The sequence below is a fragment of the Sprattus sprattus genome, assembly GCF_963457725.1.
Source record: "Sprattus sprattus genome assembly, chromosome: 4".
Taxonomy (NCBI): Eukaryota; Metazoa; Chordata; class Actinopteri; order Clupeiformes; family Clupeidae; genus Sprattus; species Sprattus sprattus.
In genome coordinates, this window is record NC_137923.1 from 34,289,783 (window position 1) to 34,314,201 (window position 24,419).

The 24,419-nt window shown below is 40.4% G+C and overlaps 1 protein-coding gene across 1 annotated transcript in view; it reads right to left on the reverse strand.

The window, feature by feature from the left end:
- The window catches only part of atr (ATR checkpoint kinase), a gene marked incomplete at its 3' end in the record, with an annotated part of 48,892 nt that extends 26,716 nt beyond the window's left edge, over window positions 1-22,176 (reverse strand). The window contains exons 1-26 of the mRNA XM_080836468.1: window positions 22,065-22,176; window positions 21,795-21,886; window positions 21,528-21,671; window positions 20,546-21,432; window positions 18,930-19,108; window positions 18,470-18,649; window positions 16,940-17,154; window positions 16,669-16,821; window positions 16,278-16,476; window positions 15,657-15,907; window positions 15,379-15,566; window positions 12,489-12,589; window positions 10,361-10,532; window positions 6,939-7,109; window positions 5,991-6,185; window positions 5,699-5,884; window positions 4,838-4,933; window positions 4,593-4,723; window positions 4,054-4,197; window positions 3,417-3,510; window positions 2,238-2,363; window positions 1,883-2,089; window positions 1,612-1,725; window positions 1,306-1,421; window positions 1,048-1,168; window positions 771-908 (exon numbers count right to left, since the gene is read on the reverse strand). Coding sequence (XP_080692594.1) covers window positions 771-908; window positions 1,048-1,168; window positions 1,306-1,421; window positions 1,612-1,725; window positions 1,883-2,089; window positions 2,238-2,363; window positions 3,417-3,510; window positions 4,054-4,197; window positions 4,593-4,723; window positions 4,838-4,933; window positions 5,699-5,884; window positions 5,991-6,185; window positions 6,939-7,109; window positions 10,361-10,532; window positions 12,489-12,589; window positions 15,379-15,566; window positions 15,657-15,907; window positions 16,278-16,476; window positions 16,669-16,821; window positions 16,940-17,154; window positions 18,470-18,649; window positions 18,930-19,108; window positions 20,546-21,432; window positions 21,528-21,671; window positions 21,795-21,886; window positions 22,065-22,120 — 4,656 coding nt within the window. The 5' untranslated portion in view covers window positions 22,121-22,176. The remainder of the gene's footprint in view (window positions 1-770; window positions 909-1,047; window positions 1,169-1,305; window positions 1,422-1,611; window positions 1,726-1,882; window positions 2,090-2,237; window positions 2,364-3,416; window positions 3,511-4,053; window positions 4,198-4,592; window positions 4,724-4,837; window positions 4,934-5,698; window positions 5,885-5,990; window positions 6,186-6,938; window positions 7,110-10,360; window positions 10,533-12,488; window positions 12,590-15,378; window positions 15,567-15,656; window positions 15,908-16,277; window positions 16,477-16,668; window positions 16,822-16,939; window positions 17,155-18,469; window positions 18,650-18,929; window positions 19,109-20,545; window positions 21,433-21,527; window positions 21,672-21,794; window positions 21,887-22,064) is intronic.
- Between the last annotated feature and the right edge of the window lie 2,243 nt (window positions 22,177-24,419).

The following is a 24,419-nucleotide window of genomic DNA, read 5'->3' on the forward strand; positions in this document are numbered from 1 at the left end:
AGCGTTGTGTGCGAGATATAGCGCTTTTCAATGGTACCAAACATGTCAGGCATCAGAAAGCCGATATACTGCACGTTACGTTAGAATGCTAACTTTCCTGGAAACCTAGGAGAATGCTGACGCCGCGAACAGACAAAATATGAATAAATATACACATTAATGTATAATTAGGATATTTTCTTTATGCTAGTATGAAATATTACATGTTTAGGGAGTGAACTAGCTCAAAATCTCAAAATTGACCACTGCTGAAAAAAACGATGTTTTTGCCTGCCGTGTCTCGCCTTAAAAAAAAGTTTGGGGAGGTCCTTCCTCCGTTTACTCAATGGAAGAGCCTCCTCTGGTGTGTTTATAGACTATGGTTGCTTTTGTTCTCACTCAATTCATCTCACTTTGTGCTATGTTACATGCTTGCCTGTTCTTTACAAGTAGTTTTTTGGTTTTGTTTCTGTGAATTCTTCCCTTTTTTTTCTGCCACTTTTTTTCTGTGCCCTCAATGATTTTTGCTTTTCTCTGGATTATGTCTCTGTCTGAACATGGATTAGTTTTTGCCTGTAATCGTGGATAGTTGTGATTAAACTTTATTTTTTTTGGCTGCAATATCAGTCTTGTGTTGTGCGTTTGGGTCTTCTCTTCTCTGATAGCTGACCCCCTGCATCACACATGTTTTCTGTTGATATTGAATCTGGTTCTTGTTTCTTCAGAGGCACTGCAGCAGATTCCAAACGTAATAATGGTAATGTTACATCAAGAGGTGAGCACACCCATACCTCCTGCTTGTCCTCCTTAGTACAGCCCAGTAGCACATACACCAGGATGTGGGGGAGGAGGTAGATGGTCACCTTATAATCATGCTTTATGATGAATCTGCAGCAGTTAAAGACTTTGCTGGCCAACTCATGCCTCACCTGAAACACAAAACATGTCATGACTGCCTTAACGTGCCATTTCCTGAAACTTGAATTAAAAGGGCACTCACTCTCCAAGTATGTGTGCAAAACCAAAACAGTACCACATCAAAGATAGTGACCTGAAAGTAGTACTCACTTTACTGATAAGATAGCTGGCCCATGTTGCAGACCAGTCCGAAAAATTGTTCCCACGGCTGCTGAGGTATACGGGCATCTTCAGTTTCGACCAGTTAACATCCTTCTGAGAACTTTTGTACCTTTAAAGCACACACACCACATTTCATTGATCAAACACATCACATTTGGCTTTATCAGTTTTCATAATGCCACAAAGTCACTTGGTGAAGAACACTAGGCTGTTAATGTCTCATAGATCAGTTGGAGATTTGCAGACCTGCTATTAAGATGTGGTTCGAGGATCTCCTGAACCTGCTCTGGAAATCGTCTCCATAATCTTCGACCTGAAGTGTCACTTCGGCCTTCCCGACACTCAAATATAGCTAGAAGCTCCTAAAACGAAGAGACACCTCCAGTAAGAGTAGAGCCAGAACATGCTGAAATGGAACTGGATTTAGGGCATCAGCTGTTCACTATGGCCCATGAAAACATATGATACTTTACTTTTGAGATATCACACAATCATTCTGATGGCAATAAAGCACTCTACTTATATGAGGACCGGTGGAATATCAGAAAATACCTGCATGGCATAAGCAGCAGCATCCTGAGCCTGGACATCATCTGCATAGGCTAGGAAAGTTCTGGTCAGTTCAATGAGAAGCTCGTAGGCAAAGTTTGGATCGTCCACTCCACTCTATTGAATAAAATTGCATCGTTGCAATAACTTATATCACATTAAAATCACTGGGAAACAAATAAATGAGTGAAGGACTGTGCATTCTGGTAACTGTATCTGAGCTCGTGGAATAGGAGAGAGAACTCTGTGAACCCGAGAAAGAAAGCACCCTCACCACAAATGTGGAACCCTTGCCCTGAATGTCTGTAGTTGACAGGTCCAGCCGACCAGGATCAATAGCTCCTAGCTCTCCCAGACACTCTCCACAGAGCAGGCGAGCCTCTGGGTTCATATCCTGGCAGCCTTTTAACAACACTGTCACCAACTGGGAGATGACTGGCTCCACCATCTCACTGTCCAACACATATTTCAGCAGACAATCCTACAACACAGCAGAAAAAGAATTAAAAACGTCTAACATTCAACACAGCAGAAAAAAAATTAAAAACATCTAACATTCTTGTGACTTGACTCTAGTTAATAAGATGTTCAAAGCACTGTAACTGTTGCCAACTTTCCCAAGGGCTTACTTGGTTGTTGAAGAGCATCTGTTTAAGGCTGGTAAGGGCATGGGTGCGCACAGACACATTCTCATGCTGTATAGCTCGCATGGACAATAGGAGTGACGCCTGCAGGTCTGTGCTCTTAGACGATTGCTGTGGAGGGAACACTATTATCAGTATCAGTACCAATAACATTGGTATAGACATTGTGACGGGCCGAGCCTCAGTTGCCGTCAAAAATGTGGGTTTGGCCCAAAAAGCTCCGGCAGAGTGAGGGTTCAAAAATATAAGTTTTATTAACTCTTCAAATATCCCGGAGACCTGCTAAGCCTCAAACTCAGTAGTGGACAAAAATCAGCAGTCTCCGGAAATGTAACCTGCTATGCCTCTAAATTCAATCTCCGATTAAAAATACCTGCTAGCCTCTTCTAAAATAGAGGTCAGAACAATGAACATATATTCCTGGCGGCCAGCACCATTTCTACACACAGGGGTAGACACAAAAACTAAACCATACAACAATGACACATAGACCCGGAGACATAAACATAATATTTCCTCAAAATCAAACAAAGAAATAACTATGTAAAACATAAATACATAATGTCTCACATGTTTGTAAAAACCACCTTACTCAAGTGGAATGGCCTAGACCATTTGTAGTGTCCCCTCTGCCAGTCTAGGCAATTAACAGTTTCCATTAGGTGAATCCAATTGCAATCAGTGGTCTGAGTGTTTGTGTGTGTGTGCAAACCATGTCTGTTTGGGTGCAATAGTGGTTGAAAAGATGGGGCAGGAGTGTGCGGTTCATGTGCGGTCGCACCACGACCGTCACAGACATCTACAGGGTCTTGTTTTCATTTAAATATAACGCTGCAAGTTGTGCTCATCTGGGTCCAAGCAGATGGGAAGCACCAAGTGACAAAAAGGGTGAAGGATTTGACAGCTTCAACAGGTGAATGGAAACATGGAATGAAATGAAAGAACTTTGGTGCCAAGTAAAACCACACCAAATCTCGTATTTTCAGGATAAGCAGTTCTTGAGTTAATGAAATGTGTATGTTATAGCGCCCTCTATGGAAGAAATATAACAAAATGTGGCATGTGTCAACTGGTGTGTATGCTGTGGTACTGCACTGGAAAGAACCAAGTTCAGTTCAGAGATTTATAATGTCTACAGTATAAGGTAGACACAAGCTCACCAACCTCTCTGTAATCCTGGAGGATATCTTGAACATCTTTCAGTTCTGGATGATCAGGCAAGAAGTATACTTCATGGAGAAAGTCCTTGACTTCTTCCCTAATGAACAAAGAGTGATAAGATATAGTTCACTTCATATCAAAATTGAAAACGGGTCTTATACATCCAACAGTGGGGTCAAACTCTCATACTTTTGTAAAGAGGCTGTCCCAAAGTCCTTAATTATTTACAAAATCCATCCATCCACTGTTTAAATACTACACACAAACATATTTATAACATTACATATTAAATAAATATATATACACACCCACACACAAACATATGTTTACATACATAAATGTAATACAAATGATGAATCTTTTAAAATAATAAAATATTAATGGTTATCTTCCAATACCCAACCTTAAAATATGTGTGGCAACTCCTTAACATTTGTGCCTGTGTTTGTAGATTCCTAAAGGCTGAGGTCAATAAAAGGAACGTGGAATGGAAGGTGTTCACATGTCCATTTGTGTTCACTTCCATGTGATAACCATGTCCAATTACATTAAACAATTGTTAGATTATATTCAGGGACTATCAAGTATAGGAAGAAGCAGTGGTAAGTGTTACTGTGTTTAAAGTGTGTGTATCTGTCACCGGTTCTCCAGGATGAGATAGCGGATGATGGCAGCTGTTTCTCTGGGCTGGATGGATATGAGAGGCAGGAGCGCCACAATGACATGGCTCAGAAGAGGCCCCAGATAAGGTGGATCCAGGCACCGCACAAAGCAATCCCAGGTCCTGTTCAAATGCACATAAGACTTTCTCTTTGTTATCAAGTATATACAGTTCTATTTTATTTTGAAAAGAAACACCATGTGTAAACTGAGATACGGACAGGTTAGATGACATAAGTGAAGTAAATCTTTCTGGATTTCTTTAGATTTGGATTTCTGTGTAATATCTTTTCAGTGAAAAACAAAGCATTTAGGGTGATCACTACAGGGGGGACTCATGCACACTGACACATGGGGAGTCAGATCTATGAGCATTACACTGACAGACTCTTTCTGAGGAAACAACGTTTTACTGCCCTACTGTTAAATATTTCAATGCTGCTGTGTAGGACTGTAATAATAGTATATAGAGTGGATACAAAACTGCTAGAAGAATCTCTGAAGCTGGGGGAACCTTACTGGCAACAGAGCTCTGGGTAATCCTCCTTGTACTTCAGGCCGGTCCGGAGTGTGGTCATCATCTTAACCCTCACAGAGCTAATGTGTTTGGGCCCCATCAGGTTCATGAAGGCGATCAGACTGTTTAAGGCCTGAAAGGTTGAAACATCAGGAGATACTATTACTATTCACAAAATGAGAAAGATATGTAAGCAATTCCAATATCATATAATGTTAAACGTGAGTTTCCAACTCCAGATACGGACCATCTTCTTCCTGTCTTTCTCTCCGGCACTTGAACTGAGCAGCTGCATGTTGAAGAAAGCGAGGATCCCCAGAAATTTAGGTTGTAAATAGTCAGCCTGTGTACCAGAAATTCAAGTGTCCAAGTGTTGCCATTAACATATTTATGACTATACACACAGATATGAACATGACTATACACAGAGATATGAACATGCCTATACACACAGATATGAACATGACTATACACACAGATATGAACATGACTATACACACAGATATGAACATGACTATACACACAGATATAAACATGACTATACACACAGATATGAACATGACTATACAAACAGATATGAACATGACTATACACACAGATATGAACATGACTATACACACAGATATGAACATGACTATACACACAGATAGGAACATGCCTATACACACAGATATTAATATGACTATACACACAGATATGAACATGACTATACACACATATATGAACATGACTATACACACAGATATGAACATGACTATACACACAGATATGAATATACACACACAGATATGAAAATGACTATACACACAGATATGAATATGACTATACACACAGATATGAATATACACACACAGATATGAACATGACTATACACACAGATATGAACATGCCTATACACACAGATATGAACATGACTATACACACAGATATGAACATGACTATACACACAGACATGGACATGACTATACACACAGATATGAACATGACTATACACACAGATATGAACATGACTATACACACAGATATGAACATGCCTATACACACAGATATGAACATGCCTATACACACAGATATGGACATGCCTGGCAGGAGAAGGACGAGGACTAACCATGCACTCTGGAGTGTTGATGTCCCGTAGGCTCTGGGAGGGGTCATGACTTGAGGCGAAGGAGGATAAGATGGCCAGCCCGTTGAACACCTGCTGGTAGTGCTCTCCCAGCCGGAGCAGCAGTTCATTGTGGAGGCCTTGGAAATCCTGCCGCAGAAGACTGCCTAGTTCCAGTTCCGTCTCTTTCTACCAAAGAAAAAAGGACAACTCCATTCAAAACGCACTTTCCTTCTAACTTCACATTATCCTCCTATTATTTCTCCATTTCTCATGAAATCTCTCCTTTCATCACCTGAAGGTAGTGGAAGGCCTTCTCCAGCTCGTCCTTGGTGCAGGAGCACACGAGGTGAGAAAAGATGTACTTGAAGTTGCTGATGAGGATCTCCCTGCGGCTGCTGTTGAGCTGTTTGGCAATTGTCCGTATCAGGGCTGATGCAGTGGGGGTGGCCTTGGCTGCTAGATAGGGGAGGAGAACCTGCAGTGTGCGCTACGCAACACAAACAACATGAGGGAAGACAGTCAAAGGATTGAAGTCATGTCAAACTTCATGAACACATTCAGAAATCCTGTGTCCACTGCCATGTGTTGACACTGTCATGAACACAATTATTGGCCATCTTGGCCAGACTCCTACCTGATGTACCTTGAAGTCTTTCATAGTGTTAGGGTTTACAGAATGTCTGTATGGGAAGCTTCATTTTATACGACCACAAATTGTGTTCTAACCTACAAGATCATTATTAATAACAACACCAACACTAATTATAATAATAATAATAATAATAAGCAAGGGTGACAAGCAGTCAGAGGCACCCAAATCAGAACCAAAAACCCCCAAAAGAACGATGCTGATTCGTTCAAATGTCTCTGGCATTTCAGCAGGGTGGAATATTTACCACTCAAATGCATTCTTTTGTCCTAGAAAGTATAGAAACCCTTAAGCCTCCCAGCCAGTTTTTCTGCTGATTTGGTAACCATTTTGGCTGTCTTGCAAAAGCGACCAAAACGTTCAAAGTCTACGATGCCCTGCCAGTCACAGTCACATTTTTAGTCGAGTGACACAATACAACTTAAAGAGGAGAAGTCAAGGACAAAAAACATAATTTGATAATGATCGCCACATATTGAAGGGTCGAATTTCTTAAAAGCAGCTCTTTAACATTGCAGTAAGCTAGGCACACACAGACCAAGATGTTTTATACCATATTAAACCAAGAAAAGACGAAAAGGTAAGACCTACGTTGAGGAAGCGGTTGAGGTCAGGGAAATCAAAGACCTGGGCCACGTGGAAGAAGACATCCAAGGCCACCTCCCTCTGGTGAGCTGCCTCTTCACGGAGAGCCTCGCTGCTCTGGTCTGGGGTCGAGCGCAGCGCTGTCATGTGGCGCGAGTGAATGGATTCCACCAAAAACTGGAAGAAATGGTCAGAATCACAACTCAAAGAGAATTTCTGATCAGTTGTTTCACACTGTAAACTTTACATGGTTAACTTGTCTTTATTGAGTTTAATGAATTTCTTTACAGTCCAATCATTCTGTAAGTATGTGTGCTCTTAATACTAATATGCCGTTCAAATAATGATATTTTAACTATACAATGCTCTGCAAAAGTATTCAACCCTCTTGAAATGTTCAGGTATTAAAAATGACTTTCTTCCATTCAGCATTTTCTTTAAAATCTTTCTTTAACAACCGCTCCGAGGTTTGGCCAAATGGATGCACTTCAGCTCCAGACTTTTCTGAATAATTGCCAATCGACATCTTTTGAGCCGACGTCTTTTCTATTCAGCGTCTAGGTGGTGTGATGCAGCTTGCACTCTCTTACACGTGAGGCACATTTGAGATCCTAGCATCTTCTCCTAAGTGCTCCTAATTGGCCCACAGTGCTTCCCTTTAGAATTAAGGGGAGCTCATGTATCGTGTGTGATTTATTTAATAAGTAAGGGTCACATACTATTTTGCCTGTCAGAAAAACATGGAACATGGATTTTCACATTAAGCTTGTTAATGAAAGATCCATGGAAACCCAAAACCAGACTGAGTTGAAATGGATGCTCTCGTACATCCACATAGGATTGGGCGTGCTTCAAGAGCGCAGAGGACACTCCAGCAGCACCCTTGAACACTCTCTGAACAAAGGATTCGCTCTCGGTCAGTATGACTTATGGATTTCAGAGTGCATCATATCAGCTCCCGCTAACAAATGATGTAGGCTGCCAAAGCGATTCTCCTATTAGTGAAATCCTGCATTCTCCTTCCTTCTAACCAATCTGTTGTCTCTACCTAGTTAATTCCCCTCTGTAGAAGAGGCTTTATTGTCAATTGGTATAAATGGGTTCATGAGCATTCAGAAGATGGCAAGTGTGAATAGGTTGATCAATGTGCAGTGTTGCTGTTTTCATTCTAATGTTACTCTGATAAGGAGATTATCAGCATACATGACCATTTTAGGCAGTGGGTACTCAAAACAACACTACATACTTGTATTTATTGTGTGAAAGTTACATTTCTCTGTGAAGCAAACAATGAAGCAATGTTTTGACAAAAATTGTGACTGTTTTCTGACTGTTTGAATGATTTTCACCAACAGGCTCAATGTTGCTGTTTTTGCACTGGTCCATCATATTAGTTCATAGTTTTGGAAACATGCCTCCTAAGAGACTTGTCCTGTCTGACCAAAATAGATTTTCAAACAATACGTCAAAAAGGTTGGCCAAGCGTCCACATCTTCTGCAGGGAAAGGAGAGGAGGAAAGCACAAACAGTTTTAGTATTTATCTGATTGAGAGTTTATTATTGGGTCATATTTGGATGATGCTGAAGAAAAATAGAGGTACCACATCAAATGACTATGTTATTAATTATTCAGAGATTCTTTATTTCTTATCTAATCCAGCCAGTGTGTTACGACTGGCGTGTGAGGTCGCGACATAGAAAGGAGGCAGACAACGAGGTCAATTGATAACCAAAATGTGTTTATTTGCTCAAAAAGATAGGTCCAACCAAAGTTTAGGGTATTCAAAGATGGGCGGATGCGTGAAGAGTATGTTGGTGAGTAGGAGTGTTTGCAAAAGGTAAATGAGAGAGAAGCTGAAGCTGTAAAAGGCCGATCACAAGATGTTGCAGTGCTCTTATACCCACACCTGGCGCCAGGGGGTCGTAACACAGTGTCTGTGAATTTGTATCCAGCTTAGTTACCTGTGGTATTTCCCTGCAACACAGGCTTCTCTCTCTCACAGCTTTCACAAGACCACCTGGAAAAGTAAAAAAGGTATTGATAGCCATTCATGTCATTTGTTAATTAATGGTAGGCCAAGCAGTCCTAGTCAGATATACAGCAGGGGAGTAGTAATTAACATTACTAAGTCTTTGATACTGACATTGACAAGACGCTTCCACATTCTCTGTACTTTTGGTAACCTGAACAAATGTCTAATCAATAGCCCAATGTAAGTCACAGAATTTGATAGCAGCACTCTCAATTCATTCCAAACAACACATTTTAGAGCTGCCTTTGCTGTCCAGCGTTCCTAATAAAGAAGTTGCATGTCCAAACTAGCATCATCAAATCATTGTTGACAAAGCTGCAAAATAATTACAATGTTCTTGTTCCAATGCTTAAACCAAAGTTATGACTATGCTAATAGTAATTATTGTGTCAAGGCTGAAGTGAGCTTATTACAGCTAACTTATGTGGGGCAGATTGTTACTGGAAACACTATATGACAAAACTTACCACTCAGAAGCAATCATTTCCAATCTCCGAGCAACTGGCTGTTCCTCAACATCTGTTTCCTCCTCCATTGAAAGCTTAAACATACACAATTAGATGCCCAAATGCTCCATGGCTCAACTCACAGTTTTTAGCGATTTCTTTCAACATGTAACTGTCTGTGTGAGCACTCACGGTGCCTCACTGTACATGATTAATGAACTTCCCAAATAAGGGACAACAGCTTGTTTAATTCTAAGGCCCCATCACAGGGTTGTAAACAGACGTGCAAAACCTCATCAGGACATCTTCCGCCCCGACCAAAGTCACACACCCTCTATGTAGACACCAGAGAACGATTTAAAATACTGAATAAATGCCTTCTATGGCACCTTTAACAAGGTTATAATTGCTATAACAAGGTTTTTATTTATATTTTGACAATATGTTTGCATTCAATTTTAATTTCCATTTCGTCTGAATTATATTCACCAGTGGTTTCTTTAGTTTCAGTTCAGTTCTTCGAGCCCAAGATACAATTTCTGATTCGATTTCATGAAAGGTTGTTGATATTTGTTCTCAACAGCCAATGCAATTGTACCCTGTGGTGATTGGCTGGGATTGTTTATGACTGTGCTGGCCATATTGTTTGTTTCCCTTTTACAGAGAGGGTTAAACTGTGAAAACCACTCAAACCACTGAACTGTTTTAGTGCAAACACTGAATGCACAGCTAGAGGACTGTGAGGAGCAATTTGCTGATTGACAAAAAAAAATGAATGGGGTAAGAATCGCAGATTGCACCTTGAATAGACCTATACATAAAGTATCTTTTTTAATCCAGAAAATGGTCCCAACTCAAGAGGGTTGAGTATTTTTGCACAACTGTAGGTTTGCAATGTCAAGTGATGCAAAAGATAACATGTCAGTGAAGCTGCATGCGTGGCACTCACTTGGCACACTGGTTTCCGATACTGGTTAAAAAAGGACTGCAGTTTTAAGCCCCTCGATGTGGCCAGGGCCTGGATCTCAGTGTAGGCCACCATGGACACCTGTGTGGTCTTGGACAGCAGGAAGTGCAAGAGGTGCAGCAGAGCAAAGGACACCAGGCTCCCCTTAGCAGCTCTGCCCAGTGGGGAAGATATGAGGGTTAGGGTTAATACTAATGCTTCATAAAGTCCGATTAATTTAGGCCATTGTTAATACTAATGCTTCATACAGTCAGATTCAATTAGGGTTAATACTAATGCTTCATACAGTCAGATTCATTTAGGCCAGGGGTCTCAAACTCAAGCCCGCAAGCCAATTCCGGCCCCCCAAGCGATTTCATCCGGCCCGCAAAGTTCCATTGATTTATACAGTACTGTGCAAAAGTTTTAGGCAGGTGTGAAAAAATGCTGTAAACTAAGAATGCTTTCAAAAATGGAAGTGTTAACAGTTTATTTTCATCAATTCATTATAAATTAACAAAATGCAGTGAAGGAATAGAAGAAAATTCTAAATTAAATCAATATTTGGTGTGACCACCCTTTGCCTTCAAAATAGCATCAATTCTTCCAAATACACTTGCGCACAGTTTTTGAAGGAACTCGGCTGGTAAATTGTTCCAAACATCATCTGGAGAACTAACCACAGATCTTCTGTGGATGTAGGCTTCCTAAAATTCTTCTGTCTCTTCATGTAAACCCAGACAGACTCGATGATGTAGAGATCAGGGCTCTGTGGGGGTCCTACCATCACTTGCAGGACTTTCTGTTCTTCTTTAAGCTGAAGATAGTTGTTAATGACATTGGCTGTATGTTTGGGGTTATGTTCCTGCTGGTATTGCATGATGGATTAGTATCTGCCTGTATTTCTCAGCATTGAGGACACCATTCATCCTGACCAAATCTCCAACTCCACTTGCAGAAATGCAGCCCCAAACTGGAAAGGAACCTCTACCATGCTTCACTGTTGCCTGCAGACTCTCATTATTGTACCTCTCTCCAGCCCTTCGGCGAACAAACTGCCTTCTTCTACAGCCAAATATTTCTAATTTTGACTCATCAGTCCAGAGCACCTTCTGCCATGTTTCTGCACCCCAGTTTCTATGTTTTCGTGCTTAGTTCAGTCACTTGGCCTTGTTTCCTTGTCGGGGTAGAGCTTTTTGGCTGCAACTCTTCCATGAAGACCACTTCTGGCCAGATTTCCCCGGACAGTAAATGTCTGTACCTGGGTACCACTGGTTTCTGCCAGTTCTGAGCTGATGCCACTGCTTGAAATCTTCCGATTTCGAAGGTAAATAAGCTTGATGTGTTTTTCATCAGCTGCATTAAGTTTCCTTGGCTGACCACTGCGTCTACGATCCTCAACGTCTTCTTCAAAAGAGCTTGAACTGCACATTTTGAAACCCCTGTCTGCTTTGAAATCTTTGTCTGGGAGAGACCCTGCTGATGCAGTATAACTACGTTGTGTCTTGTTGCTGTGCTCAGTCTTACCATGTAAAACATTTTTCAAAGCATTCTTAGTTCATAGCATTTTTTCACACCTGCCTAAAACTTTTGCACAGTACTGTATATATATATATATAAAAAAAAAGTTCCATTGATTTAAATGGGCCACCCCAACGTTGACCGTAAAAATCTGGGCCCCCAATGACCAGACTGGACGCTCATCGGCCCCGGGTAATTTGAGTTTGAGACCCCTGATTTAGGCCATGGTTAATACTAATGCTTCATAAAGTCAGTCAGATCAATTTGGCAAGAAAGAAAAGATTCTGTGAGGTATAATACTAATGCTTCATACAGTCCGATTAATTTAGGGTTAGGGTTAATACTAATACTTTCATAAAGTCTGATTCATTTAGGGTTAGGGTTAATACTAATGCTTCATGAAGTCTGATTCATTTAGGGTCAGGGTTAATACTAATGCTTCATAAAGTCTGATTCATTTAGGGTTAATACTAAGGCTTCATACAGTCAGATTAATTTAGGGTTAGGGTTAATACTAATGCTTCATACAGTCAGATTCATTTGGGAAAAAAGGAAAGATTCTGTGAGGGATATTCAGGTAAAGATCATGACTGATGTCTAAAGACAGTACCTCCCAATTTCTCCTGTGGCAAAGATAAGCGTGCTTTTCAGCTCGTTGTTTCTTCCCATCTTGGCGTTGTTGTAGGCCTCTTTCAACCGGCTAGCAAGAAGCTGTAAGAGAATGGACATCAATGACATCATGATACCTCCGCCGACGGTTAAAAAAGACTGCAGAGGGTGGTGAAAACTGCCCAACGCATCACTGGTTCCACTCTTCCCACCATTGAGGCTGTCCAGAGCAAGAGATGTCTGCGGAGGGCGCGCAGCATTGCCAAGGACAGCTCACACCCCAGCCACAGACTGTTTGCCCTCCTCCCCTCTGGGAGGCGCTACAGGGTCCTCCGTTCCCGTACCAGCAGGTTCAAGAACAGCTTCAACAGCTTCATCCCTGTGGCTGTCACCATAGACCTGTATAGATAGACGCCGCCTCCACTGCTTCAGCCCGTTGCCTCGGCGAAACGCGTCGCCGCCATTTTGGCAGAGGAGCTCTCTGCCGTCAGAGGTCTGTCAGACGTGTCAAACAAGCGCAAGTTGCCAGGAGCTGCGGTTTATCTGGATAAAAATCACGATAACCTTTTACATTTCGCAACCAATTTCATGGAGTATTCAAGGGTTTATGCCCTACGTGAAGTGTGTGGAAAAGATTTGCCTCTACGTTACTTTGAATCTCGCTAGTTAAATCGCCAGTCATACATGTGCATGGGTCTATGATAAACGCTCACTTTACTTGTACAGCTCGTGCACTTTGAAAAATACTGAGAAGATCTATAAACTATCGAAATAGTGCTTTAGTTACTACGTATTGACCATCATTAAGAGAAAGAGCATACATCAAATAGTGAGAAACTGGCAGTCAGTTTGTTTTTCATAGTTTAATAGTTCCTTTTCAAGTATGTGCATTAAGAAACCTTGAACAGTGCAATTGGCAATACACAGTTATTTCACAAATCAACATTACAAAAAAAAGCTATATATTTCTATAGCAGTAAAAATATACACATCTCAATATATACATACACATCTCAATAGTTGAACTGTAATATAAATAACATAGCATATATATAATACAATATAATGACTCAGTATAATGGAATAACATATATATGATATATATAATATGTGATACAATATGATATAATATATTGTAAGATATATATGTGATACAATATAATATAATATAATATATTTTAAGATATATATGATATAATATAATAACTTAATCTAGGCTAGAACCCTTTAAAGAGTATGGTCTTGCTGAGCTTTTTTCGACTGTTGCCAGTCTGTAATTGCAGCGTGCTCAGTTTTGATGGAATACAGACACAACCAAGGACAACCGTGCAAAGTGCTGGCTACAGAGCATAGACCCCTCAGTCGCAGAAAAGTCTTCCCTTTTCACAGCCACTTCCCACTGTCTCCTCAACTGCTTCTCTTTGGGAAACCTTAAAATTGCGAGAAAGGTTAGCTAGCCAGTCAGTCAGATTCATAATACAGATGTATCTTTAAAAAAACAAAAACAAAAACATTTAAATAGCAATAGCCTAACGTTTAAAACGTCAATTTCGGCCGGCGACTGACTGCAGGTGCATCTCACTGGTGCATGTAGAATATCGTGACATTTTTTCCGTAGTTTCATTCATTACGTGACACCTTCATATATTGTAGAACTATTACATATACAGTGGCATGTTTTGAGCCTTTTTTTGTTTTAATCTAGTCTCTTTTTTAAATACATCACAGAGAGAAATTAAGGCCAGTCGCTCAGCCGAAACGCAGCCATCCGTCGCGACCATAAATGCTAGGCCTATATAATTACATTATACATACATAGTAATTACTCACAAGCAAGTAGTGGTAGATTATATATATATATATATATATACTGTATATCCTATATTTCTTGACAATATTATCTCCTGTTGACGAACGATAGAATAAGGCTTTGCTCCTCATGTCCATTTCACGTTAGACTAGCTATAGTCTGATTCTGGTGGCAACTTAGCTGTCTCAACTTAGCTCTTAGCTCTCAACATAATACATGATCTACGTGACATGACTGAATTTTACAATTACAAATAGAAACAATTGTTTAGTCTTACTTGTGAAAGGTAATTCCTTGCGATCTGTCCTGACGGTAGTGCACCCCCAAGCGGCACATGAACTAGGCATCTTCACTCCGATGACGAAATAGCTCCTCTGGTAAGATGGCGCCGACGATTTATGCGGTCCAAGGCCGAAGGGGGCATCTACCTATACATGTCTATGGCTGTCACCCTAGGGGATAGCCCCCCCCACACACACACACCTCCCCCCTGAGACTGTACTTCCCACCTCCACCCTGGCTTGACTGCCACACACCCTCCAACCACTGAACATTTGCACAATTGAACATTTGCACAAGAATGTGTTTTTTATCCCACTTTTACTGTTTATCCCACTTTGTACTGTATTAACTGTACTTACAATCCATTTTTGCTGTATTACTGTACTAACTGTACTTACACCTTACAACACTTACTAATCATTATATTACTACTACCTCATTCACTTCTCTTTACTTATTACCACCACTAATACTTACACCTGCACTTTATATACACTTGATCTATCTACACTTCCTACCTCAATTGCTGCTAGTCCCAATTCTGTTCATATTTCATACCTTACTCTTACTGTATACATCTTATTTATTCACTTATTCCACTTTACATATGCACAAACTCTTATGCACTTTTATGGCTATTTTGCACTTCTGGTTGGATGCTAAACTGCATTTCGTGCTCTTAGTACTTGTACTCTGTGCAATGACAATACATTTGAATCTAATCCAATCTAATCTAATCTAATACCATTACATCCTCAATCTTTCCAATCTGGTTGATGAGTGAGTGCAGTAAACATACATCTTTTAGGAAGTCATCACCGTTCCACGACTCCAGCATGTTCTTGAGGGTCTTACTGAAGAGCATCCGTACCTCACAGTCTGGGTCCTCTATGAGGTCAACTAAAGCAGTTACCAGGGCTTTGGTGTCGGGGTCACTGTTGCTCAGGTCCAAGTGCTTACACAGATGGGGAATGTTCTGGATAAAAGCTGTCAGGGAGTGAAGAGAAGCAGAAATTCCTTCAAACATATTGAGTAAACAACAACTGTACTATATGTTTTAGTATCAAAGAAACTCACCTCGCTTGACTGCACTATCCTCCTGAGGCTTGAGCAGTGTGAGGAAGGGTTTAAGGATAGAAGCACCGATAGTGGTACTTCTGTCATAATGAGTATCTCCCAATGTAAAGTTGGCACATAGATATTGGGATGAAATAATGGACTTCCCTAGAAGCTGGACTCTAGAGTTCTCAGACAAACAGCAGACCAGATGTCCTGAGATACCAGCCAACCGGACTTTCACAGAGGGGGAACTGTCCTGTAACCTGCTTCTGTAAACACACAAAATGTTTGAATATCAACGCATTTCAAATCCCTGGCCTATGGTAAGCAAAATGGGACAGCACTTGCATGTTAATACAGGACATCTATACCCATTTTACCACAAGTTCATATGGTTCCTTGGGGTCTTCATTAAATGTCTGTAACAAACTTTGGTCAATATACCACAAGGATCATTTAAAACAGCACCCTTTTTACCCTGTGTAAAACAACATCCTTTTTACCCTTCCTAAAACAACCCTGCTCAGAGTGGCCTGTTTAAAGCGCCTGATGCTAATGAGCCTTATTTGAGTTTGAGACCCCTGATTTAAACAGACCTAGTGTTTTCAGTCCCGAAATAAGTTTCAAGGGTTCACTTACAGCAAGACCTCATGGATGAGGCAGTAGGACTTGACACCGAGGTTGTGCAACAGGATGGGGAAACCTCTCACGGTCTCCGCCCTCACATCCTCACTCATACTATGCAGAGCCCAGCGATACACAGCTGAACGCCAGTCTGGAAACACTTTCTTAGGAAGCAGTGCCATAAGGAACACACAGTGAGCCTGCATCTGAGGCGCTGCAGTAGAATGATCAAAACAAAAGAAACACAATCTGAACAAACTGAAAAAATGCAGTTGGATTTACACACACAGTTAATAATAAGTGGAAACAACTAGACTTGATCAAATGAAATGTTTTGGCATCATATGATACATAGGATGGACAAAAAGTGGACGACTAAAGTAAAACCAGCAGTGAAGCAACTTACAGAAACTTGGACCCAATTTCTGGGAGAGTGTAGTGGTTTGTGCTGGGAAGTTAGCTGTCTGGTAGACGGAGAGAGTAGAGTGCTCCTGCACCCAAGGAAGGGAAAGCAAGGCACAGAAACAACTACTGAGACTGGGGTCCGGCCTCCTGTTGACTTCACACACAACAAACAAGAAAGTGAAAATTCATGATAGAAGAGTGTGACCAGAAGTTAGTAAATGTAATAAATGGTCAGAAACCTTCAGTGTTCCATACAATCAGGAACTGCTTACTGGTAATGAAGAGTATGGCATCCAAGACTCTGATAATACATTCCATCCATGACTTCAGATCCTCTCCAACGGCACCTTTGACCAACAGCTTGTAGCAGGTCTCCAGCACCTGGACCAGTGTCTGGTCCTGCAACCACAGCAGCTTGTTGGTGCTGCTGAGAGTGTAACTGTGTTCTTCAATTGGTTCTCCCTCAGGGTCACACCCTTCAGCTCCCCTACAAGGATTTAAGACAAAAACTGACACTTCAAATCTGGTGTACTGGATCATACGTTTCTGATTTAATCTAAAAACACATTAAAACACACAGCTATTAGCCTAATGGGAACTCCTTTTTCAAGATCATTTTTAGATCTTTTTGGGTCCAAACTTTTACTAAAACGTTTTTTTTTTTTTTTTAAACTTGAGGTAGAACACTATAACCACCAACCTAAAAATGGTTACACAATGGGATCCTATGGAGCAAGCAGGCACGTCACAGAAAACTGCTTGTTTTGTCAGGCTCATAGCCGTCATTATAAGGGTTTGACCAGATGGGAAGGATCCCTAGAGAGACACACCTGTGTCTGTTTACCCTAACTAAAGAAACTACAGTTGTACAGTGAGTGTTTAACCTGTATCTTTTGTCGGTCTCTGACGTGTCGGCTGTGGAGGGAGACTTTATTCCAAAACCAAATAGTATATAGCCCCGGCATCCATATTGCCAGTGATAGCCATCGCCACCACTTGCCCATGTTTCATATACACCATTAGAACAACAAGAAAGGGGCCTACTCAATACCTATGCAATAAGTGATGGGAAAGAAGGCACAGACTGCTTTGGGTTACATCTTGTCATTTGGACAATAACCATATTCTTTTAAACAGCATACTATTTTCATCTTGCTGTGTTGTCCTTCTAGATTAGTTGAGACTTCATTGAAAGCCAGCCATAGCCATACATATATGAAAACATTGGTCACCCAGTGAGTTGGATTGGCCACACACGGCAAACTATTGCCCCACCTGAAGATGCCTTCAGCATGGGGGGCAAATGCTGTGCCATGCACCAGAGCTGGAACATTACAACAGGCTGCTGATCCTGGCCGAGACTTCAGGGCTAATTGCTACATTTGAGTTTTCCCTTGATGTTTTTTTAGTCAAACACAGTTTGAAGGATTTGTGGTAGTTATTAGAGGCTTGTTTTATCGTGACTTAATTAAGATAAACTCTTTCAATACCTTTACATGTTTATGAATTTAAAAAGTAGTTTTAATACCGTAATGTTTCTTGATCTTCTAACTCCTTGAAATGTTTCTTATTTAAATAATACTTTTGAAATGCATATTTGTTAGTGCTGTTGCCACTGTAACAATTTAATATTAGGCCATTAAGGATTTGAACTTGAACTGATAAATATTGTGATATAATGCCAGTACTATCCATACAGTTGAAAGTAACATGGTAAAAACGTTTGTGCATATCACCAACCTTTACCATTTCACAGAAAGTGCCACTACAGACAGGGCCATAAGAAGTCATTCCTACCGTACCTGTCCGTGTCTGAGAGGGTGATCTTGGAGCAGAATCCAGCCAGACGGAGAATAACAGCCATCCCCTCCAGAAGGAATAGGGTGTGGGAATGGGTGCAGGTCTTCAGCTCAGTAACCAGCCCCTCAAGCCTCTGCTCCACAGCCCCCCACACCGGGCTTCTTGTCTTCATCTCAACCACACTAACAGGAGGGAAATCCTGTCATTCTGAGAAATACTTAACCATGCAATAGTCCACACAATCAACAACACCAGCAATAATGAATCAGCCACAACATGTTGCTGACATATAAATAAGGGAGATGAAGATCATTCAGATTAATAATCTAAAGGTCACGGCTATTGCCAGAGTATTCCCACTTCCTTAGGGAAGTAAATTCCCTGTAAGATGTCAGTCACAAAAATGACCACCAAAATTGGTAAATGAATGAGAGTAGATGCTAATATACAATCATGAATTACACTGGTTGTGATTTGGCCACACAGCCTGAGGGAGGTGGCAGAGAACATCGCTGTCTTTTAGCTGCTATTTCACTGATGTCAGTACTGGGTTCAGCACAGTCAGACAAGGCTCCATCGGTTATCTGTAAAATGGTTCTTCTTTCTGTCTTCAGAGCAGCCCATAGACAGACCTCCACAATCTGAAAAAACAATAATAGCACAAACATTTAGGTTATTATTCTAACCTAAAAGTAGCCTTTTAAGACTGCAATGTCATCTTTATTCCACGAGGAGTGTAAAACATGCGAGGTCTCATGCCAGTTACCCTAGCTATGAACTATTCTAGCTAAATCTTAACAATTTGTATTTTGAAGCGTGGGTAACAGGTAGGGCTGAACGATTTGGGAAAATAATCTAATTGTGATTTCCCCCCCAAATATTGCGATTGCGATTCGATATGCAATTTTTTTTCATTTTATCCTCTTTTTTTCCCAACAAAACATACTGAATGATTTAAATATGACCAACACAATATTAGATACATTTTGTGTGAAATATTCTTTCCCACATTTTACATTTGTATTTAACTGCTCATTACAGAAACAAATTGGTGGCTTTGCCACTGTGCATTTAAGTAATTTAAACAAAGTCAAGTATTAACACAAGGCATGCACTTTTTAAAGTGGCCTTATGCAGGAATTGTACTTCAGGGTTAGGGTTAGGGAAACGCAGTTTTACCTTAAAATTAAAACTCGCTAGTTTGAGCCACTAGCATCTCGTTAGCGATTAGCAGTTGATCCGTTATGCTGCTTTAATCACTGTGTGCAAAATTTTCCATCTTTAAAAAAAAAAAAAAAAATAATAAGAATAATAATTAGAAACTAATACAAAGCGAATAAGAACTTGTTTTAATATTAAGCTGTACAGGCACCCAGAGGGTTTCCACAACAGTTGGCAGCTGCTAGCGTGTGATAATATTTACTCACTTAAATGTGTAAGAATATGAACCTGTGCTAATATGAAGCTGCACAGGCAGTTTGAAGGTTTCTACCTTATCCTTTTATAATTTAATAAGCTAAATTGATCAGACTGTAACATCAGCTAGACAACCAGCCATCATTTCAGGCAAATGGAACTTTGCCTTTGAAACCGTTTATGGTTATTTAAAAGTTTCCATAGCCAGCTGGCTGATCACAACCACTTGCGGTAATGCTAAATGGCTTCACATAGATCTTTAACAATCCTGATAGAAGTAATGGGACATCAATGGAGCAAGGGCTTACTGTTATATCAATGTAATGAATACATGGTGAGAAGTCCCCCTTCCCCCTTGCCCTTGACCCTCTCGAACACGTTAATTCAATGGTTGCGATTCCAACTGAAAGCATTTCAGAAGATTATCATTTATGGTACTAGGTCGTCATGGTATCGATTACCAATCTGTCTTAAACATTTACCGTCCATTCCCACACAACACCAAATTAACTGTGGAGGGGAATGTGGTGTGTGTGTGTGTATGCATGCAGGAAGAGGGTGTATTATCTTTGCTTGATACACCCATTCCTACTTCATACAACTTTGAAATGTCTAGTTCCGCTCACCTATATATTGACTTATTGGCATTAAACAAACCTCACCTTCTGCTGTGTCTGAGTGCCGATGGTCTTGGTCAGTGTCTTACAGATGGCAGTGACTCTCTCCCTGCGGATAGGCTCTGCTGATTCATACCCCACAGGCACACAGGTCAGCATGAAGTTGAATATGTGACCAAGAACTGTGGTAACCTCTGCTGCCATAAGATGTTCTAGCTCCCCACTCACAGCCAGTCTGTGAAGCCTTTCCATTAACATGTTCAGGTGGACCCGCTCAAACCGGAGGTGCGCATCTCTCTCTAAGGGAAAGATTCTCTTGGACAGTCTCTCAAACTCCTTCTGAAAAAGCTTCAGGCCGGGCTGGTCAAAAGCCACCAGACAGTCCAGGACATGGAGGAAGGCAGAGAAGAAGTCCTGAGCGTGTCCTTCAGGGAACTCTCCTAAGGTCACCACATTGGTCAGCAGCGTCAAAGCAACAGCCTTCACCTTAGGGCTCCCGCAGCCAAAGGTGGTACAAGCAGCTTCCCAGAGTATTCCCACTTCCTTAGGGAAGTAAATTCCCTGTAAGATGTCAGTCACAATTATCATGGCTGCAACTTCTAACACCTCCAGAGCAGCTGATGACAGCAGAAGAGAGGTGGGGGTAAGGTAGGCGCTGGTAGGCAAGGATATAACCATGAAATGATTCATCACAATAGGCCACTTTATTGAGTCCTTGTTCACTTGATTGTAGGCCAGTCTTCTGGAAATAGATACCAGCTCCTGGAACAGGCTGATGAGGCCCCTGGCTAACACACCAAAAATCACTGGGCCCTTAGTTCTGAGCATGTGCAGCAAAGAGCAGATGACGGAGTTGATCTTTTCATGCAGAGGCTGACATCCTGGGGCAGCAATAATTTGCAGAAGGCAGCCAATGATCCATTTGCTGAAATCTGTGAGGTAAGACAATTAGCAAAAGCTATACAAATCAGACAAGATAAAAACCAATACCCTCAAACAACTATGATTAGTGAAGTGAGACAGTTACCTATGCTCCCCTTTTCAATGTCACCATATTCTTTAGATGGCCTCATGAACATTATTGGTGAAGACTTTATTAAGTGCTGGACAAAGTCTAGGAGCATCACACAAGCTGGCTGAGAGCTGGTGGTCTTGCACAATTCCAGAGCAACTGTAGCACAGTAAAACATAAAAATTGATACTGTATGATAAGGCATGTACATCACAACGCGAATCTTAAGAGAGTCATTTGTGTAAATAAATATCGTAACGTCTGGGAATAAGAATAACCCACCAACATCAACGTCCCTCAGTATCCTCTCAATAAACTGGCAAAGTATTTTACGTGGTTTTTGCACGATTTGATCGTACTCCGTAGAACTGGCACTGCAAAGAACAAATATTAACATGTTACTCGAGAGTACCTTGTTAGTGTTACCCAGCTGCCAATTTAAATTGGTTAGCTGACTAGCTAGCTTATAAAATGCTGCTAACGTTACCAAATAGAGACTGAACTACACTAGCATGAAACATGAGGACCAGCAAGCTAACTCCCTCGTCTTACCTTGTTAATTCCTGCAAGGCAGGAATCATGGCAGACATTTCTAAACCTTCATCCATTTTTCCTAGATATTTATTCAATTTATCTACACATACGTGTGTACAACGAGCACATACAGGGGTGAAGGTCTCTGCTACCAAGCTATCAAGTGTACATGTTTCCCGTTCAAAAAGTTTCACTCATATTTCTACGGCAACTACTTAGGGTCAAACCCACGTTTCGAGTAAACGCGCATCAGCTGAACCAAAAAAGATAGGCAGGAAACCTGCCCAGATCGCAATCAGCGTTTATTTAGGGAAGTGACCCTCACTTATATGTTTGGCATTGATAGGTGGAATATTTAGACAAATGCATTTGCTATCATAAATTGCCTGCATTGTTTGTTCTGATTACATGATGCTTGCCGTCAGTTTAGCCTAAACATATCTCCCTATTATATTAAAACCTTTTTTTTAATTCGTATGCACCCATTTTTTTTTCAATATTGAGCCTTCAAAATGTAATTCTGTCAGATCTGTCGGTCATAGGTGAAAAGAAACACGGAAAAAAGATAACGTTATAGACAAAGCAGCGCCTATCTAGGTTTCTGAAACAAGACAGACATGCTGAGGTATTAAAAGAGTAAGGTGGGACATCATTGTTTCTACGTTAGTCAACATGAGGTCCGTATCATGTACAGCAGCTACTGTACACGCTAACGTTAGCAAGTTGGCTGGTATGCTACTACAGTATGTTAATGTAACTAGGTTATCTAGCTACCCTATCGAAGCCTATCTACCAGCTGGCTAAATAAAATAAAAAAACAGCTAGTTCATTGAAGCAATGTTAAAAATACTATTTACATTCTACAGCTACAAAGTTTGTGAAACCGTTAGAATTGTCCGTATAGGCCTACCTGCATACATTTGAGCTAAAGCATCTAGCAAGATATTAATCTACGTACTAAAACTTCATAAAGTGGACCCAGTTCAACAAAAAACGCATACAAATGAGTCTTTAATAATGTATTTGTTGAGCGAAATGAACTAACATTTTTTTCAGTATGGAGCTCTAATTCCTGCCAAAGGTGCGGCTACTAAGTAAATACTGACTAGAAATAGGTGAATACTTATTCAATCCGTTGTATTGTATTATATTTTGTATTCATTTAGATTACTTATTATAGAGATCAGGGCAGGTAGGTGTGTTTAAAAAAAGACACAAATGCTGACAAATACTGATGAATGAATGCAAGATATTTATTACTAAAACTCAAACACGGGCAAACCTTAATTTACTCACAGGCACTCAGGTTGTCCTTCTCTGTTAATAATTTGATCCAGTAAAACAAATACGATAAAACAAGCAAGAGTGTGCACACAGCAGTGGTTAGGACATAGTGGATATTGGCAATTGTGTCTACAATTAAATATCATCAACAACTGTAACTAAATAAAATGATATGCATACATTTAAATCTTTAAAGCATGTTTTTAAAATAAATAATCTAAAATCACTGAGTTTTCACTGCAAATCCCCGTCACAGTGTTTCTCAACACAATACTCTCTGTTGCAATACATTCATCAAAAACTATTTCTCTGGTTCTACTTTCACTCTGGGTAAAAATGTTCACACATACTGTAAAAACATCCTCATTTTGAGCAAGAAGTGCAGTGTATGATAACATGCCCTAGTGTGGTTCTTAGCTATCGTAAATATTTGCCTTGGCAAGCCCAAACCTTAATACAATGGAATGGCACATAAAAGGCCTTGTTCCTGAAAACAACAAAACAGACATTTAAGTCACCCACCTAAATGTAAATTCCATTGTATTTTCAAACTTTCTTCTTGGTATACATGAGCACCATATTATGATTGATTAAAGGCGCTCATTCTATGAAGACACATTTATAATAGTCTGGAAACAGAGTCTATGGGACACTGAATACTGATTGGATATGTTGAAGTCTGAAAGATAAGGTTCAGAAACACCCAGGTTCAGATGTGTTCCGGTGTGTATATTAATACAAAAATACATCAAGTCAGATGTTTGCACCCACACTCAGATAATGTCGTTGATTTGAGAGAAAAAAAGCAAACTGTGCTCAGTAGTACAACAGCATTTAGCTGTGCAACTGTATCACAACAGTCTAAATAAGTACAATGTCATGACATCCAATCATTCCAAAGCTGTCATTTCTGTTTACCTAGTACTATCAATTGTTTTGATTTTGCAAGATTTTGAGGACTAATGACCTGTGTATAATGTAATAAACTAACTTTTTCCCTGATTTATTCTTCAGACATACTCAAACCTGCAACAAAATACTCAAGATGGACAGCATGGTAGCTGACACAGGGCCTTTTGAACATGGAGG